Source organism: Xenopus laevis, chromosome 4S, assembly GCF_017654675.1.
Source record: "Xenopus laevis strain J_2021 chromosome 4S, Xenopus_laevis_v10.1, whole genome shotgun sequence".
Taxonomy (NCBI): domain Eukaryota; kingdom Metazoa; phylum Chordata; class Amphibia; order Anura; family Pipidae; genus Xenopus; species Xenopus laevis.
In genome coordinates, this window is record NC_054378.1 from 25,915,449 (window position 1) to 25,935,344 (window position 19,896).

The 19,896-nt window shown below is 34.4% G+C and overlaps 1 protein-coding gene across 1 annotated transcript; it reads left to right on the plus strand.

The window, feature by feature from the left end:
- Nucleotides 1-3,566: 3,566 nt before the first annotated feature.
- On the plus strand, nt 3,567-19,164 carry LOC121403727 (iroquois-class homeodomain protein IRX-6-like). The gene is made up of 6 exons (XM_041591527.1): nt 3,567-3,935; nt 4,416-4,661; nt 5,040-5,149; nt 8,176-8,474; nt 15,360-15,844; nt 18,485-19,164. The coding sequence occupies exons 1-5, from the start codon at nt 3,882-3,884 to the stop codon at nt 15,809-15,811; spliced, it is 1,161 nt and encodes a 386-aa protein (XP_041447461.1). The 5' UTR covers nt 3,567-3,881; the 3' UTR covers nt 15,812-15,844; nt 18,485-19,164.
- Nucleotides 19,165-19,896: the final 732 nt, after the last annotated feature.

Genomic DNA, 19,896 nt, shown 5'->3' on the forward strand with positions numbered 1-19,896 from the left:
AATTAAAATATGAAACCTTGTATTCTAATGGATTTTTGAACTTGAGTTTTCAATAGTTTCTACTACAGGGGCCTATTTATTAAAACTCAGATTTTTCAAGATTTATTATAGCCCAAAGCTACTTAACAATTAGAATCTGAAAATACTCCAGCTGAAACCCATTGAAATTAATAGCGATGGTCCCTTTAACCTTTGGAACATGTTTTTGCCTTCATGGTTCTCGAAATTTTGGGCTTTTAGCACGGGTTTTCATTCGATAATCAGAATAATTCAGCGACAACTCGAAAAAGTCATACAATTCTAGCGTAATTGTCAAGATGCACGATTCAAAGTGACACTCAATTTCGTCGCAATGTTTTTTCGCACTGATTTGTTCAAGAAAAATTAGGGGGGTTCAGGTTTGGGAGTTTGGTAAACTTTTTTTTAAATAAAATGAGAAAAAATTGAGTTTTAGTAAATAACTCCTTAATATATTACATAAAGTATTAATAAAATTAATGCAATCATTTGATGAGATGAGAAAAATACAATTTTAAACACTAAAAAGTATGATTTGTGGTAAAGAAAGAAATACAAACATTCATACAAGCCCAAAGGGTTCTTGATATCTGGCTGACTGTCTACCAGTCCACCAGCTGTAACCAGATTTTGACAGACCAGTGTATAGCTAAACGTCACTCATTAGATTAAAAGAATTTCTAGGAAGTGTAAACCTATGCCAGACTGACTGATAACCAGCCAATCTAATTTGTTATTTGAGCACCCAACCGGCAATCTCACAATGTTTAGACTGGTGTCATACAATATACATAATAATTATTAAATTATATAGTCACATTAAAGAGAGACTGGTTTATGTAACTAACTCTTCTTTGCATTTTATCACCTAATAAAGTTAATTCAGTCAGTTTACCAAAGTGTGGTAGACAACTGAATCCTAGATAAACAATTGTTGATCCTTGGGCTCTGCTGTCAATTTTGCTATAAAATGTACAAAGAAAAAAATGTGCATTTTTGAATGAATGTGAAGATGGTAATTACTGAAAATACTGCTGTTATAAGTGCTAATGTTCCTGTTAGTGGTTGTAATAACTGCAGTACCAGCAGTGCCTGTAATAGCAGGTAGGCATTTTACTTATAAACACCAGCATACTCCATAAAATGAATGCAGTAATATTTAAAACATATAGTCATAGAATCTGTTCGGGGGAAATTATCTAAATATTGACCTTGGATTTCTGAATTAGAAAACAAACTTATAATTATGTGCAGTATGCAAAGATTTAACTGTACCGAGAACAGCTCAAGCAGAAGATAGTAACATAGTAGATATACATGTAACATAACAGTTCCTTGGTTCCTATTTTAAAACTTTAATATTATTAATGTTTTTTAATAAAGTATGTAATTATAGATAAAGTCTTCACAGTGGTTCCCTTGATTTCATAGTATGCAATGAAATAACATGTCTCCATCTATTAACCTGTTATCAAAATTCTAAGAGAAATAGAATAGCAGTAGATATAAAGTTAGTATCAAATAGAATCTTTTTGTATTTATGATTTACATTACTCACAAAGAAACATAAGTAAAAATATCCTAGAATGTTGCATTTAAAACACCATATACCGTATCTGAAATTTGGAAAACACCATTTTTTACTCCAGCTATATGTAACTGCATAAAGAAAGATATACAGTATATAACTTTTTTCTGATGAAATTATGCTTTGCATGTTTCTGATTTCTGTTAACAGTCTATATGACAGAAGCCTGTGAAAATCATCCTCTTAAAACAGAGCTTTTTAAAAAAATATTCTCAGCCTTACTACACCATCTGGCAGTGAATGGGTTTAAAGACTTGAAAAAAGCAGGTCATTGAAAACAGATTCAATCTTGGTGACAATGGGTAGCTTAGAAGACAGATGAATTGTAATATAATAAAAAATCAATCAACTGACTACACTTTTTTTAACTGGAGAAGGATATATAAGCTTTTGCAGATTGAAGACCTTCCCCACAAACGCAGATGCAAATGCACAACCTAATACACCTCAGTTCCTTACTCTTCAGGATATCACATATATGAACAGCATATTTGCCCTTGTTTAAAGCAACATCTAGTAGCTTTAAACAGGGGCATTTCTGTTTCTTAATTGATGCAATTAACTATAAGTGGTAATGAGAGAACTGGTCTCAGGACAGTCATCAATTATTATACCATTGACCTGTCAAAGTCTTTGCAAGTGTGTCCTGCTGGGACTACTCCTGAGCATAATAGAGAAAAATGGATAACTCATCCTCATTAATTTGTCAGCCATTCCTCTTCTGCAAATTATCAGGTTGTGGCGATGCCCCAAAACACTAGTGAATGTGTTTTGTGTTTAGGATGCTGATTTCAGGGGCTTGTAATAAAAGCATTTGATTTCGGAAGTGCCATTGTACATGTACAAAACATTGTGATTGTGCTTAATATGGTAACAATTTTAACCATTTCTTCAGGGATCATAAATTGTATATATATATATATATATATATATATATATATATATATATATATATATATATATATATATGCTACAATCATAATTTGTTAATATTATAATATTATTAATGCCTCATTTATTTATATGTATCCAACTTTTGTATAGCGTCTATAAATAAATAATATTCGGGTCTGGGATTAACAGTTCACCTGTAATTTAAATAAATAATCCAAAGCAATATTTTATTACAAACAAAATAGCAATTCAACAACTTTCTTATTATATTTTGAAATTAATATGAGACTGATATAAACAATCAACCTTCAATTATAAATAATAATCTGGTCTGGGATTAATAGTCTCACCCATTTTGCTTTGCCATAAATTCACAACAATTTATTTTTCAAGGTTAAACCTGGTGAAAATTTTCGTTCATCAATATTCAGCAGCTAATTTTAAGAAAAAAACCCAAAGCAATATTTTATTACAAACAAAATAGCAATTCAATGACTTTCTTCTGATATTTTGAATATAAAATAGATATACACCTTAAATTAATGAGAATATTATGAACAATCAATCTGAAATCAATGGTATTGTATTAATAAAACAGAAACATTATTATAACTAGAATAATAAACCTATAAAATTATATAAAATTATAATGTACTTTTATAAATGAAAAAAAAAATCAAGCCTGGAATTGGAAACAAATATGTACCTATATTATTTCCTATGATATTTTTGTTATTTTAAAGGTAAAAAAGCACATATATATATATATATATATATATATATATATATGTGCTTTTTTACCTTTAAAATAACAAAAATATCATAGGAAATAATATTTTCATATATATATATATATATATATATATATATATATATATATATATATATATATATATCTCATTATGATAGTTATTACAGTTATATCTTAATTTATCAGCACTCAGAGGGTTAAAACAATATAACACAAGAATGCCGTGTATCTTAGAGTAGCAGATACAGAATATGATTGGCAAAGGCATTATTATAGCCTATCCGTCCTGGGCTTTGGGATTATTGTGACGTCATATTCCTCCTCTTCCATGGATGAATGCTAAAGAACTATAGACAAGCAAACAATACAACAAGCTGTCTTCATATCTTGCAAGACTTCTTTTTTTTTTTAACTCTAGCTCTCTTTTTAAATTCTAACTCTCGGCCAAACTGAATACTTCTTGATTCATATTTTTAACTAGGAGCCAGCTAACTGCCTTAAAGCACTATCCTGCAGCCTTGAGGCATGCTGTTCTTCTTAAGTGCAATCATGTATAATTAAGTAAAAAGGCCATTCTTTTGCATCTGAATCAGATTTGCTGACAATTGATTTGTTAGAAAATTATTTTCTATGGTGGAGATGTCATTTTCTCAACTTGGATATCCTTACAGTAGCAACTCACAGGTAAGAGAATGAAAACATCTCTCTCTCTCTCTCTTTATATATATGTAATGCATATTTCAACTTTTTTATGTACACTACTACTGAACTAGCAAAAACATATATCTTAGAGTGCATTGTTAAGACTGTATCCATTTTTTGTAATAATGTCTTTGGGCAAATACTAAGTAAAATAATCTACAGTGATTATCTTATTTTTCCTGTGCAGTTTCAAAGTATTTGCAAGTCTTTATCATAGATTCTGTCATATTTCTCATTATGAACAAACACACAAACACATTACATTTTGCATTACAAGATATATATGTGCTAATATGAGTAAAATATGATTCATCCAAAGTTGCTGTGTGCATCCTATTTGCTATCTTTGGTTTGAATGAGAAAAACTAGATCTAGAAAGAACTTACACCCTGAGGGTGTTTAGCAATCTAGAAGTATTTGGCAAAGTGGGCTTTAGGTGATCATATGCTATCCTGTCTGCAGATTCTGGTTTCAACAAATCCCAGCACATCGTGTTATGATTCTGCACCCAGATCCCTATCTGAAGTCCCAGTGGTCTCTGCCCATACCCCATCAATCTATTGTCCTTCATATGAGAACAGACTGCTGGTCAGCAGTAGAACTGATCTTAGTTTGGGGGTGTATAACACCACTTATGCCACAGCCAGCACAGCATATGCCAGTTATGTTCCTTACAGCACTGATCCAGCAACACTGTACCCCACCTTGGTAAGTAAAACTGATTTGACTTTCAATATTTTATGGCATTATACTTTTTTTTTTTGTGCATAAAAATCTCTACCAACTTTTCTAAATTTGGTGTATCTAATCTAAATTTGACTTAAATCTAAAACTGATATTCTTTATAAACTGTAGTCTGTGTCCATAGCTTTATTGCTAAAATGTTCTTATTACAGTGACTGTACAAGAATATATTCTAAGCTGTTATATGTGTTAATTTTTTAGGCCTTTCTGTAACGAAAAGGTAAAATAATTTGAACATTTTAAGGATGTTATTCACCAGCATGGCTTTAATTATATTATCTGTATGTTGACTGTATGCTAATGCATACATTTATATGTGAATGATTTTATTCCCCTGGACAGACTCCACAATATGAAATGAAGGATAGCACCAGCTCTTTGCACCCAGGGATGGCTCAGCCTGCTGCTTACTATCCATATGAGCACTCCTTAGGGCAGTACCAGTACGACAGGTAATATTCCTTTTGATCTTCGAGAATAACTAATGTTCTGTGTGTGAGGCTGCTGCAGACATCAAACTATTCCATTTCCAAGGGACTAATATTATATCTGAAGAATACCAACGCAAATACATGAAATTCTTATTAACCTTCTGAGTCCCACTCAGTTTTAAAATGTAAAATCAGAACATCAGCAGCACTGAATGAACATGGTAACAAGCTGTGTGTAACCCATTTATCTCAAAAGCTCATTAAATATTTTAGGGTGATGAGGAAGTTTGAATTTTTTTAGCCTGTGACACAACTGAAAATCATATTGATAATATACAGCTGTAATTAAATTATATATATATATATATATATATATATATATATATATATATATATATATATATATATATATATACACATATATATATATATATATATACCTTCAAATGGTTATATTTAAAGGAAAACTATACATTCTGAACAATGTAGGTCTCTTTAAAAATATATTGCATAAAACAGCTCATATGTAAAACCCTGCTTCATGTAAATAAACCATTTTCATAATAATATAATTGTTTAGTAGCAAAAAATAAGGGCCGCCCCTGGGATCTTAGGATTCACTGTGTACACAAACAAACCATACATGTTAGGTCACATGAGCCAATTAACTGACAGAATTCTGTATATTGCTTCCACACTTCTTCTTTTTACAGTTAGACTTGTAGTATTTCTGGTCAGGTGATCTCTGATGGAGCACATAGACCATCACAAAATGATGGCTCAAGGCAAGAGATATAAAAGGGCAATATTTACTTAAATATATATAACAGCGTATTAGGACAAGCTACTGATTTGGCCAATTAATCAATGCACATTCCCCGGTCCCCTGTCTCATAAGTAGGGATGGGTGAATTTGACCCATTTCGTTTCGCCAAAAATTCGCCGCCAGCGGAATGTCGCCGATGCCCATTAGAGTCTATGGGCGTCAAGAAATGTTTTGTTGCGCGTCTTTTTTTTTTTTTTTCACGCACAACACCATAGAAGTCTATGGGCATAATTTCCGTGGGCAAAAAAGGTGAAAAAATTCGCCCATCCCTACTCATAAGTAATTCAGTATATATGCAAGTGCATGTGTTTACAAAAACAGGGATTTTTAGTTACAAAGTTATGATCATAAAGTTGATAAGCCACAATACCACCGTAAACCCAATACTGTGATCCCTTCCGGTCATAGTAAAAAAAGGCTTGTACCTCTGCATAGTAGCATTACTTGTAATAAGTGTCTCCTGAACCTTGGTTTACGACTGAGGTCTAGATCCTCCCCCGCCACTAGCTTTTGCGGCTTTTAAGAGAGAGAGATTGCACAAACCAATACCCATTTTTTAAAAGCATAGGACCACCATTTGTTTAAAGGGGTGGGTATGGGGTGCTACAAACCACATGAAACTTAGCCTTTAGCTTCTGGCTAAAATACAATATACAAAAAGGGGGGTTGTGGGAGCACTCAAAGGCTAAGTTAAAATATGTTCACGTACAATGGAAGTTTAATATGCCACTTAATTTGATTTAGATCTGTAGCTTAAGTATTCATTTTTGGGGGTATAGTTTTCCTTTAACAGTTACTTTTAACTTTTAAAAATAATCCTGCTTTATGAAAAAAACCAGCATGTAGCTTCATCTTAGCAGTTCACCAGGTAAAACCTGGTGAAGCAGAATAACAAAAAGTGTAACATAGTGGAAAATTCGCACTTTGAGGAATTTGTGGAGTAATGTTCATTCGCCTGAGCAAAAACTGCATTAGTGTTGAGCTCTTTTGCTAGCGAATTGTCCTCTATGCCTTTTAATAAATTTAATAAAGTCCCTGAGAAGTGTCATTTCGTCAAATTTTCACTAGCGATGGCCACTTCTCCCTTTAGTAAATTTGCCCCCATGTCTAGCCCCATGTCAGATTTTAAAATGAAATCTGTTTGCTTGTTAAATAGATTTCTGTGCAGAATCCTGCTGGAGCAGTACTATTAACTGGTGGTTTTTTAAAAAAAAAGAAACATGTTTTCCAGTAACAGAATGCCTTTAAAGATAGGTCTTTAAAGTAGGGATGCACCAAATCCACTATTTTGGATTCGGCCGAATCCCTGATTCCTTTGTGGTAGATTCGGCTGAATACTGAACCGAATCCGAATCCTAATTTGCATATGCACTACTTTGCATATGCAAATTAGGGGCGGGAAAGGAAAGAGTGGAAAAAAATGGTTTATTTACTTATTTTGTGACGAAAAGTCGCGAAAAATCCCACCCTGCCCACAATTTGCATATGCAAATTAGGATTCTGGTTCGGCCAGGCACAGGGATTCGGCGCATCCCTACTTTAAAGGGATTCTGTTACTGGAAAACATGTTCCTTTTTTTTACAAAACGCACCAGTTAATAGTACTGCTCCAGCAGAACGGTTATGCAAATGCTTATGCTAACATTTTCCCATTCAATTTAAAAAACAAATATTAGTAGACCATTACTTGTTTAACACAGGCACATGTGCTTCAGAAGGAATATGTAGTCCACAATCATCTGAACAATGTCTCAAACTAATTGCAGGGAAGCAGCAAAACTAATCTATTCTTGCCAGCCTTTCAGAAGACTCATTGAAATAATGCACAATTTATAGCACAGTAAAATTCTATAAGAAAAATATTTTAGTATTTGACAAAATATAATTATAAAAATACACTAAATACATACAAATAAATATAACTATATATTTTTTCTCCAAATACTTTTTTTCCAAAACCCAGTGCGTATATAAATTAAAGGAACACATAACAACCCTAAATTATTACTCACTTAAGACATTTGTTCTACATACAGAAAAATGGTGCTGTGCTCATACTACCTAAAACAACTATACTATGCATGTTGAATATTTCACTAAACTCCTTGGTTAAGGAGATTAATTCTCTTTCAATATTGTATTTTGATGCTTCACTTTTCTTTCCTATTCTATGAGAATAAACCCCCATTAAAGTTTTTCAAATATTTATTATCTGTTTAAAGGTTTGGAGCAGTGGATATTACATGCTCTTCCAGGCGTAAAAATGCCACCAGGGAGAATACAAGTACCCTTAAAACCTGGTTGTATGAACACAGAAAGAACCCATACCCTACTAAGGGTGAAAAGATAATGCTGGCCATTATTACCAAGATGACTCTCACTCAAGTATCCACTTGGTTTGCCAATGCCAGAAGGAGGCTAAAAAAGGAAAATAAAATGACGTGGTTCCCCAAAAATAAAGCAATTGATGAAAGAAAGGTTGAGAAGCAAGAGGATTATAATGCAAGATGTGAAGATCAAGGTAAATCCTAAATAAATTTGCAACTACAGTTCAGTTAATAGCTAATACACATTACATTATGGGAAAAATATAGTTACAATTGGCAGAATATATACTGTAACTGAATGGCTATAGTATTATAGAATAGTATACAAGTATGGGATCTGTTATCCGGAAACCCATTATCCAGAAAGCTCCAAATTATGGGAAGGTCATCTGCCATAGACTCAATTTTAATCAAATAATTCACATTTTTAAAAATTATTTAATTGTTCTCTGTTATAATAATTCAATACCTTGTACTTGATCCCAACTAAGAAATAACAAATCCTTTTTGGAGGCAAAGCAATCCTATTAGGTTTAATTAATATTTAAAGATTGTTAGTAGATTAAGGTATGGAAATCCAAATTACTGAAAGACTCCTTATCCGGGAAACTCCTGGTCCTGATCATTCTGGATAAAAGGTCCCATACCTAAATTGCAAAGCTTGCAAGATATGCTGATACCCTATAATACTTTTGGTATACTTATATATTGTATTTGTTGGATAATTTTTACAACTGAATGCTATTTATTGGTTAATATGATACTAATGAACAAGGCTATGATATTGCTATCATACTGCCATTGACCAGTGCTGGAATTGTTGAGGGATGCACATGGGTGCCATTCATTACATTATTTTTGTGAAATAGCATCCCCTCAGGGAGGAATGCAAGAGTTTTGAATCCCAGAACTTTGTTATTTTAATATTGGAACTTTTTTTGCCTCTCTTGGTTCTGCATGCAAATATAATTGAGAGGTTATATAACATATGTTAAAAAAGCATATAGAAGATAAAAGGGAAGAAAAGATTACGAGGAGGAAAGTAGAGAATGAATGGAAAAGTATTATACAGATGAAGTAGGTGAAGGCATCAGAGAGGTTTGTAAAGAACAGAAAATAAGAATAAATTAGAGGAAACAATTACAGAAAATGAAGGTAGAGAACAGTAGCAGGTTGAGGAATAGTGAGAGAATGATATAAATTAAAATGTATGTGGGGATATAGAATATGCTGGGGTTGTGCTGCATTGACACACAATACAAAAGCAAGGTGCTGTGTTTGCAGAAGCTGCATTGGCAGCCAAAAGAAGTCATATGCAGTTTTCATTTTGGGGTCCATACAGGCCACTTACTTAGGTAGATCAATACACACCTAGATCAATACACACCGGGCATGGAACTGTCCATTAGAAGGAAATAAAGTGGGTAGTGGATGAGGTTTACTATAATTTTGGGTGTGGCTTATAATTATGAGTGGTTTATTTTTAGCACAACTCGGTACGTGCAGCACACCTAGCATCCCTCCACTTTTTTTCACCCCAATTTAAGCACTACTCTTGGGTGATATTTATGCACACTGTGATGGTGGAACTCCCCTCCCCCCCCCCCGGGTATATGGGGTATATAATATATGTCAAGTGTAGTTGCAAACTAAGGCATGGAACTTAGTGATACTATACTCCTACAGCACAAACATATTTTTCACCAAGCAGATAAATTCTATACATTATGTACAGAGATGGAAGTCACATATAGAAGGAACAATTTTGAGGAAAATAATTGTCATATGATGATGTTCAATATTCTAATCTGAAGAATTGTCTTATGCTTGTGTTCAACATTCTAAACTGAAGAGTTTAACCTGTTTTAAGGACTTTATAACAGTATACATTTACTGTGTGTATGTAAGTGCATATATGTAGTTAATCAGGTTTATCTGATGGTGTTGAAATAAGGTAGCTAGCAGATTAGATCCCATATGTAATATAGGACACTACATTTGACCAATAGCAGTAACCCATAGCAAAAATAAGATGCTTATGGTTTATAGGTTACAGCTCCTAGACAAACTTAGTGACTTTTATTACAAAACCCCTCAAATGTTTTGTTAGTTCTCTCTAAGGTTGACTAATTACAGCTGGTTACAGCCCATATTATTGTCCAAATCTTCTGTTTACTTATTATCAATTCAGTAAAATAAAGGATTAAAGACTGCAATATATATTTAGATTAGGTACCCCTGGGGTTTTGTCCATGTAGGTTTGGCTATCTCCTGAAGATATACAGTAAGTTGGGTGTTTAAGGAATATCTTCATATTATGAAAAATTAATGAATATGTAGTGCTGCTATTCAGAATGGTTCTTTCATCCACACATGGCATCCCTGCCTGAACCTGCTAGTGATTCCAAGGTTCCTTTAGAGGATTGTGCCCATAGTTACCACTGCTAATTATAGATTATTCAGAATGATGAGATGAAACTCCCAAACATTTACTTTTACAAAAAAAAAAACTTTGACCCAGATTGCACCCTATTTGACTCCCAAATTTGAACTATGTACAAGTTGTGGCAGCCACTAATTAGTGGGTATCTGCTATTTTGCTGGGGTTTTATGTATTTTATTTTGGGATATTAGATTAAGGTATAGATCAGCTTTGGAACATCAGGTTAATTTGGGACATTAGGTTAAAGGAGAACAAAGCCCTAAAAATGAATATGGCTAAAAAGGCCATATTTTATATATTGAACTTTTTGCACTAGCATAAAGTTTCAGCTTCTCAATAGCAGCAATGATCCAGGAATTCAAATTTGTCACAGGGAGTCACCATCTTGGTTATTGTCTGTGATACTGTTGAAAAGCTAATCTTAGGGGGTTGTTGCAAATAATCAAGCAGAAAAGGAGGTTGGTCTGTAATATAAGATGATGATACAGGGCTAATTATTATATTTTGATGCTAGTTGAAGTGGTTTCTGTGCTGTCATGTAATAATTATCAGTATTAATTACTAATCAGCCTTATATTGTGACAATTATATTCTATGTGTACTGTATATTTTGAGTCTGTCCCTAAGCTTAGTAACTGGCAGCAGCATAGAGCATGGGCATGGGCATCAACAGAAAAGAATATGGGAAGCCTCAGTAGAGACACCGTTCTTTACTGTTAAAGGGCTGAATTTGCCATGAGCTGGTACAGAAGACCAAAACATAATGTACAGTACAACATTTCTAGCCTATTTCTTTAAGTTAAGCTTTAGTTCTCCTTTAAGGTTAACGCCACCTCTGGACTCGTGGTACTGGGTCCATTTTTATTTAACTTGTTCATTAACAACTTTGGGGATGGTATTGTAAGCAATGTATCAGTGTTTAAAGATGACACAGAACTATGCAGCACAATTAATTCCACCTAGGATGCAGCATCTTTGCAACAGGATCTTGACAAACTGGCAATCTGTGCAGCTAAGTGGCATATGAGATAAAATGTAGATATATGTATTATAAAAGTGTGTAAAAGTCATGCACTAAGCACATATAATGGAAAAGCACCTTGGAGTCCTTTTAAATAAAAAACTTGGCTGTAGCAAGAAATGCCAGTCAGCCAGTATCAAGGGCAAATAAGGTCTTGAGCTGTTTTAAAAGGGGAATAGATTCATAGGAGGAGGGGGTTATTATTCCACTGTACAGAGCACTGGTAAGGCCCCATCTAGAATATGCTGTACAGTTTTAGGCTCCAGCATGCAAACAGGACATTATTGAATTAGAGAGGGTGCAGCGAAGGACAACTAAGATGGTAAAAGGTATGGAAAATCTTAGCTATATGAGGAAAGATTGGCCAAGTTGGGACTGGATGTCTAACATAACTGAACATAGCCCAACTTCCTGCTTTTCAACTCTCTTGGTTTCCAGTGACTGGTTACCCTGGTTATCAGGCAGTAACCAATCAGAGACTTGAAGAGGGGCCACATGGGTCATATCTGTTGCTTTTGAATCTGAGATGCATGCTGAGGATCAATTGCAAACTCACTGAACAGATATGTACTCTGACTAGCTCAGAGTTAGGGAGCTGAAAAGCAGGAAGTAGTGTTCTGGCTATCATGTTAGACATCCAGTCACTTCAGTCTTTATACATTACATATTTGGCTAACTAACTATATAAGAAACATTTTTTATTTTGCACAGCCTATCTACAGTATTTACACAGTTTGTATTTTCACGCTGAACTATTCCCTTAAAGATAGCTCGTAGTTGATCCAGTTGATCCAGGGACTAGTCCGATTGCCATCTTGGAGTCAGGAAGGAATTTATTCCTCTTCTGAGGCAACTTGTTTGCTTTCCTCTGGATTAACTAGCAGTTAGGCAGGTTATATATTGACTTAAAAGGTTGAATTTGATGGACATGTGTCTTTTTTTTAACCTAACTTACTATGTTACTATGTTACCAGATCATCAACCTAAATTCTTTAATGTATCTAGCTTCTTACATGATTATTGGCGACTTCAGTGATCAAATTAATAAAGAGAATTAAAGAAAAAAATGTCCAAATAAAGTACATGAAACAGTTTTTTTAAACTGGAAACTTCGCCTTGTGCACCACGGCATATGCTGATGGTCTTGATGTGTTTGAATATATATTTGGTTTCCGGCCTGGTTACTCTACTGAGACTGCTTTGTGCAGCGTTACAAACGATCTTCAGGTTGCTAAAACCAAAGGTCACATCTCCATCCTTATCATCCTTGACCTATCATCTGCATTTGACACAGTTGACCACTCTCTCCTGATGCAGATTCTCTATTCACTTGGCATCCATAACCAGGCTGCATCTTGGCTTTCTTTTTACCTTTCTAACCGAACATTTACTGTCTCTTATGCTAACATAACCTTATCTCCAGTTCCATTTAATGTAGGGGTGCCGCAAGGCTGTGTACTTGGTCTGTTGTTCTCCCTGTACACTCTGTCTTTGGGAGATCTCATTCAATCAGTTGGCTTTAATTATCATCTGTATGCCGATGATACCCAAATATATTTATCCACCCCTTCATTAACAGCTGAAACAAAGGCTCAATTCTCGAACTGCCTCCTAGCTATCTCAAATTGGATGAACCAGCGCCACCTCAAACTCAAGCTAACAAAAACTGAACTAATTATCTTTCCACCTAAGCCTGGTCCTACCACACTTTTTACTATATCTATTGATGGCATGCTCGTTAACACTGTAAACTCAGCATGCTGTCTGGGGGTAATCTTTGACTCCTCTCTTTTCTTCTGTGATCATATTAACACTACTGTCAAAACCTGTCACTTTTTCTTCTTCTTTTTCAATATTGCGTAGTACCTTCCTTTCTACGGCTACGTCCAAGACGATAATGCATGCTCTCATCCTATCCCAACTAGATTACTGTAACCTTCTACTTACTGGCCTCCCTAACTCCCATCTCTCCCCTTCAATGTTTTTAAAACAAAACTCAAAGACTACCTGTGGGAGCTCCTGAATAACACTTGAACTGGGAACTGGCACTTATATGAAAGTGTCACCCACTGTAACCTACAGCGCTTAATACCCCTCCGAATTGTGTCCAAAATGTACCCTCCCATTGAGACTGTAAACCCCATGGGGTAGGATCATCAATCCTTTTGTCTCCATGACACTGAGCACTTAATCTGTATTTTAATTATATATTATATTCATGTGAATTGTATTTCTAACAATGCACTTATTGTTACTTATTAATGCAATGAACCCTTGTTTGTTACTACTGTTTTGCTGTACAGTGCTTTGCCCTCAAGGAACAAATATATATACAAATATATATATACTGTATATATATATATATATATATATATATATATACATACAGTACATACATATTTTTTAGTATTCTAAAGTCCAAGTGATCACATGGCAGTTACACATACATATTCTTTTTTTTTTCTACGGATCAGCATTTACCTAGGCACAATGGGACACTTTTCTTTTTCTACTTTGTTGTGGCATAGGGCAAAGGCGTTTCTCTAACAGTAGGGCAATGTACAGTATATGATATGGTAAAGATTATTTGCAATGTAATTTCACCTTCCCATTGACTCCAATGTATTTTGGCGAGATTTTACCATATGATTTTCATTCCAAATAGAACATTTTGCTTTAACTAGCAGCAGTGCTTCAGTAGTCAGACAAGTCTGTACTGTTTCCAGTTCTGTCTCTATATTGAAATCCTGGAAGTGGTGCGTTCGTTTAAAGTACCAGGCAGCTCAGCCATTCAGACTCCCTTACCAGCGTGTAGCAGCAATACATTGTATTTAAGTTACTTTGAAACAAACATTTTTGGTGTTACTGTACATATCTCAGTTTTCACTGATATTATCAACAAGCAGTTAGGGGGAGGTATGATCAGCTTATTCCTGCTCCCCAGGTGAATCTTTGTAGTAGTTCCCATTAGGGGATGCTGCTTTCTCATGCTGCTTTCTCATCTACCTTTCCTTTTGAGTGGCATAAGTTAAAGGAGAATTCAACATGTTCGTAAAAAAATCCCGTACCCCCCACCCAGGTAGACCCCCCTCCCTGCTCCCTTTAGGCTAACAACCCCCAGGGAGATGCCCCATACTCCATACTTACCCTTCGGCGGAGATTCTTCCAGTGGAGTTGCACGCATCCATCTTCCGCGATCTCTGTAAGTTGACTAAGAGATTGGCAATTTCCGTATAATTTTGTGCATGCGCAGTTGTCGCAACCCAGCAAACTGCTCCAACTGTGCATACGCAGAAATACCGATCTCTCAGTCAGTTTACAGAGATCACACAAGATGGATGCGTGGAACTCCGCTGGAAGAATCTACACCGAGGGGTAAGTATGGAGTATAGGGCATCTCCCCAGGGGGGTAGTAGCCTGGGGGGAGGAGGGAGCGGGAAGAGCTTACAGCCTATTCCATTGGACAATGCAATTATTTTATAAATATATGGTTATTGGCTCCTAATAGATGTATATAAAGATATATCTAGACATGTAATTAATACAACTGTTAATGAATTATCATATTTAACAAGTGAACTGTTTTTAAAATTGTATTTTCCTTGTGTCTTTCAGATAATACAACATGCAAAAATGGGAAGAAACTGAGGTCTTGTCAGGTTAACAGCATGTATGACAGAATTATTCCTTCTCCAATTGGCAGTTCAAACTCTGACAGATCTAGAAGCAGTGAGTGCAGTTTGACACCATCTGGCACTTCTTATGTTTTTCCTTGCAATGAAGCAAATTCAGAGGACTATTTGGGATTTGAAAAAAATAGCCTTCGAGAAAACAGTGATCATTTGGTCACACATGGAACTACAGGAAAACCCAGAATATGGTCCTTAGCTCACACAGCTGCTGCTAGTATAGCAGCGGAAACTGAAATTGACAAGATATCACATCGTCCAAACTGTCCAAAAAAAAATCACTCAAGTTCAGGTTATAACGTATGTGAGCATGAGGTGAAGTCCATGCAAAATATAAAGCCTCAGATTCACACACAAAGTCAGAGAATGACTTGTTAAGGACAGCTTTCCAGCCAGTCATTAAGAGGTGAGGTAAGTATGTTACTAAATACAGTATATATATATATATATATATATATATATATATATATATATATATATATATATATATATATATATATATATATATATATATATATATATTGTCCCACGGAACCAGCACTCCATACTCAGTGAAGCCGGTGGTGCACAGTCAAAATGTATGTATATAGTAAGAAGGATCAGCACTCACTGTATTGAAGAAATAAATAGTGTTTAATTGTCAAGTGATATACATCTTTATCCGACGTTTTGGTCCCACCTAGGGACCTTCCTTGAAAAACCTAAACGTCGGATAAAGATGTATATCACTTGACAATAAAACACAATTTTTTTCTTCAATACAGTGAGTGTTGATCCTTCTTACTATATATATATATATATCTATACATGGTTTGTTTCAATAAACCTCACTATTTGCTTGCATCATCCTTTTGTTCCTGTGAGTGCAGGCATCAGGATCTATGTAAATCAGGTATGGTTAGCTACTCATGGTGTGCTTTCTACTGTGGACTGTTTTTCCACTTCTGTGGCAAATTGGACATAGCTTCAAATATTGTTTTTCACCATTAACTAGAATTGTTATTTACTTGAGCATAACTTTTAACCTGATAGTAGTAATGATGAGTGAATTGTTTCACCAAGCATGGATTTATGGCGAAATTCCACATTTCATCATTTGCAATTTTTTTCACAAAACTGCTGCAAAAATTCACTGAGACAAAAAAGTTGCCAAAATAATAATGTTGCAGAGACAAAGAAGTCACAATTAATAAACAATTCTCTTGTAGTTAATATTCACTCACTTATATTCGCTAATTCAAGGTTGTGTAGAGGTATATACTGTAAACCAAACAAATATCCAGAAAAAAGACTGCTAATTTTTTTAGCAGTTTCACAATTTTTTTAGCAGTTTCAGCAAAGAGAAACAGACAGATTTACTCATCACTACTTGATAGATATGTAATATTTTAACCTTAACTACTTGGGGCAGATTAATCAACATTCAAATTCTACTTTTTAATCATAATCACAAATTTGAATTGAGTCTCTGAAACTCTAATTTTAGAGATTTAGTTAAAAAAAAACCCAAAAACTGGAGAGATCATGTATGTCTATGAGAGTTGTATTTTCCAAATGTAAACAATTTTTCAATATTATCAAATAATTTTCATGATTAGTTCAAATTCGTCAGATTTGAAAATAAAGGATAGAATGTAATTTAATTGCATTCCAGTTGTTATTTCACATTTTTCGAGTTTCCAAGTCTTTGAATTAGAAGAAAAACTGAAATTCATTTTTATAATTCTACCACTGAGGGGCAGATTTATCAAAGGTCAAGGTGAATTTTCGAATTGAAAAAATTCGAATTTCAAGCTATTTTTGTGTACTTCACTAGGGAATGAATAGTCCATATTTGATTCGAATTTGCAAAAGATGCAACAATTTGAATATCGAAATTTATCATGTACTATCTCTTTAAAAATTTGATTTCGAACATTCGCCATCTAAAACCCGACAAATTGCTATTTTAGCCTATGGGGACCTCCTAGAACCTTTTTAGTGTCAATTGGTGGATTTTGAAAAATCTACGTTTTTTGGGGGGAAAAACTTTGAATCGAATTTGATCGAATGCGCTATTCCTTTGTTCCAACAATTCAAATTCGGGCGACTACGGATCTATTCGACCCAAAAAAACTTCAACTTAATTTCGGTTGGTCTTTTTGAATTTCGAAGTTTTTTCAATTCTAAATTTGACCCTTGATAAATATGCCCCATAGTAACTATAAAATTAAGTATTTTGTGCTTATTTAAAAAAGAAATAAGACAATTCCCATAAAGTAAGCTTATATCACAAGTCATATACAGTAGGGGAATATGTAATAAGTCTGTAATGTAAAGAAAATGCACGATTTTAAGTAAAAAAACATTTTTTTACAATATACCATAGCAATATTAGCTATCCAATAAGTTCAAACTTTTTTGTATTCCCCAGAATCAGTGACCTGGAAAGAAAGAAAAAGTGTGTGGGGGGGGGGTAGAAGAAAACATTTTCCAACTTTGAAAGTCTTTCTGTAGTACACGCATGCAGCTAATATTAGCACTAGAGACTGCCAAATGTGTCCTGTTTTGCTTCACTGAAAATTCATGAAATGCATATTTCCAGCTCAATATCTACTATTTTGGAGAGGTGAAAATCTATTGAGACAGTAACACATGAGTTAAGTAAAAAGAGTAGAAATAAAAAGTAAAGTAAATTAATGAAATTCATGTGTATACTGATATGATTTCTACTCAGCTTATAGATTCTCAAATTGCAGCTCCTAATAAATACTGTATTTTGAAAATGACATTTGACAACTCTTACTCTTTTGGTCATGTCAGGACTGCACACAGTGAATGTTCAAATCCTCGTATTGGCTAATGCTTGTTTCTGGCTCCTCTCACATCATTTAGTGAGAAAAGAGATCACAATAGGAACCAGTCCTTAATGTTTCATTATAATAATTGTTTGGGTTAAAATCAAAAAAGTTTTTTTTAGGTTTAACAAGTGCTTTATGCCAAATGTGTTGGATGCAAGTCATATGTATATACTGTATTTACTGATAAACTAAAGCACTCTTTTTTTAACAGACAGGTTATATCGGAAGCACCCCAGGATCTCTTTTAGTAAAAATCTTCAAAAACAGTATAAAAGTAGAAATGATGGAACATCTGGAACATGAAGTACATTTAGTCTACAATAGAAGATAAAGAGATAATTTCTTATTGTCTGAAATTCACATATCCAAATATATATTTTGTTCTTCTGCTATGTTATTGCATTTATAATTTTACGTTTATACTTACATATGTTTATTCTTATTTTACTTTCTCTAAAAAAAAACAGAAGCAACTCATAGTTTATCTTGTTTAAATGTGTGATTTATATGTAAAGCCTTTTTGTGTTCAGGCAACTATCAGTGTAAAAAAATACGACTAAAATATATCTGATTATAATACTGTGTGACACCTGGGAAGCTTCTGTACTGCAATTTTAAAAAGCTTATAATCATTTATTTATAAGTATCAAATAGCATAAACAAATATTGAAGAAAATTATCTGTTTCACACAGATTCTAGGTATGAGATGCCTATTATTATGCCCGTAAGAATGTCATAGGAAGCCCTATAACAATGCAACATCCTCAAGGGTGTTTTGGCACCTAGCAGTGCTCCATGCTTAGATGTTTTGAGTTGGAGGGCAGTGTTGGACTGGCCCACCGGGATAACAGGAAAACTCCCGGTGGGCCCAGGTGTATGTGGGCCTCTTGCTTCTGACCATTTAGCCTATTTCATGGTAATTCCCTATTAATTTATGAGAAAAAGAGGCTTAATAATGGAATAATAGAGTACATTATGTAGAGACTAGGAGAATAAAGAGATTGAGTGAGGAGAGGAGGTATAATAGTTTGGAAAGTGGGCCCTCAGCCTAAGGTCTCTGGTGGGCCCCTGGCATCCCAGTCTGACACTGTTGGAGGGGGTCGAGAGGGTCACTAGTGCAAAGGACTCAATAGTGCTCTCTGCACTAGAAGATCTGAAATCCTGATTTAAAAATCGTAATTTCGGCTCTTATAGTTTTCGGGCAGCTTTTTCCTGCCCCTGGTAACTTGAGGGGTGCTGCTGCCTGAGGCAAATTTCTCAACTTGCTTCATTGCAGCAGTGTATGTGCTTTTATAAATCAATTTGAATTGGTAGATGCAACAAGAGAAACGAGTATGTCCTTGGCAAGTTAGAAAACATGTACTAGCATAATGCTGATCTAGCAACTGTTTCAATTGCCAGTTTTGATTCAGGAATATACGATTCTTACTTACTACTTATTTTTTTCTACTTCTGGTGCAACATTCAGTCTTGGTTTATATATTTAAAATGAAGATTCATCTCATCCAAATGAACAGCCCATTATTATTTTATACCCTACATAAAAGCAGATAAGAGGATCTTCACACATTAAGGGGCACATTTACTATTGGTCGAATATCGAGGGTTAATTAACCCTCGAT

Bases quoted from the DNA above. Each gene is read 5' to 3' on its own strand.
- LOC121403727 (XM_041591527.1), top strand. From the start codon at position 3,882: ATGGTGGAGATGTCATTTTCTCAACTTGGATATCCTTACAGTAGCAAC. The intron at 3,936-4,415 runs GTAAGAGAATGA...TCCTGTCTGCAG, and splicing joins CTTACAGTAGCAACTCACAG to ATTCTGGTTTCAACAAATCC. The intron at 5,150-8,175 runs GTAATATTCCTT...ATCTGTTTAAAG, and splicing joins GGGCAGTACCAGTACGACAG to GTTTGGAGCAGTGGATATTA.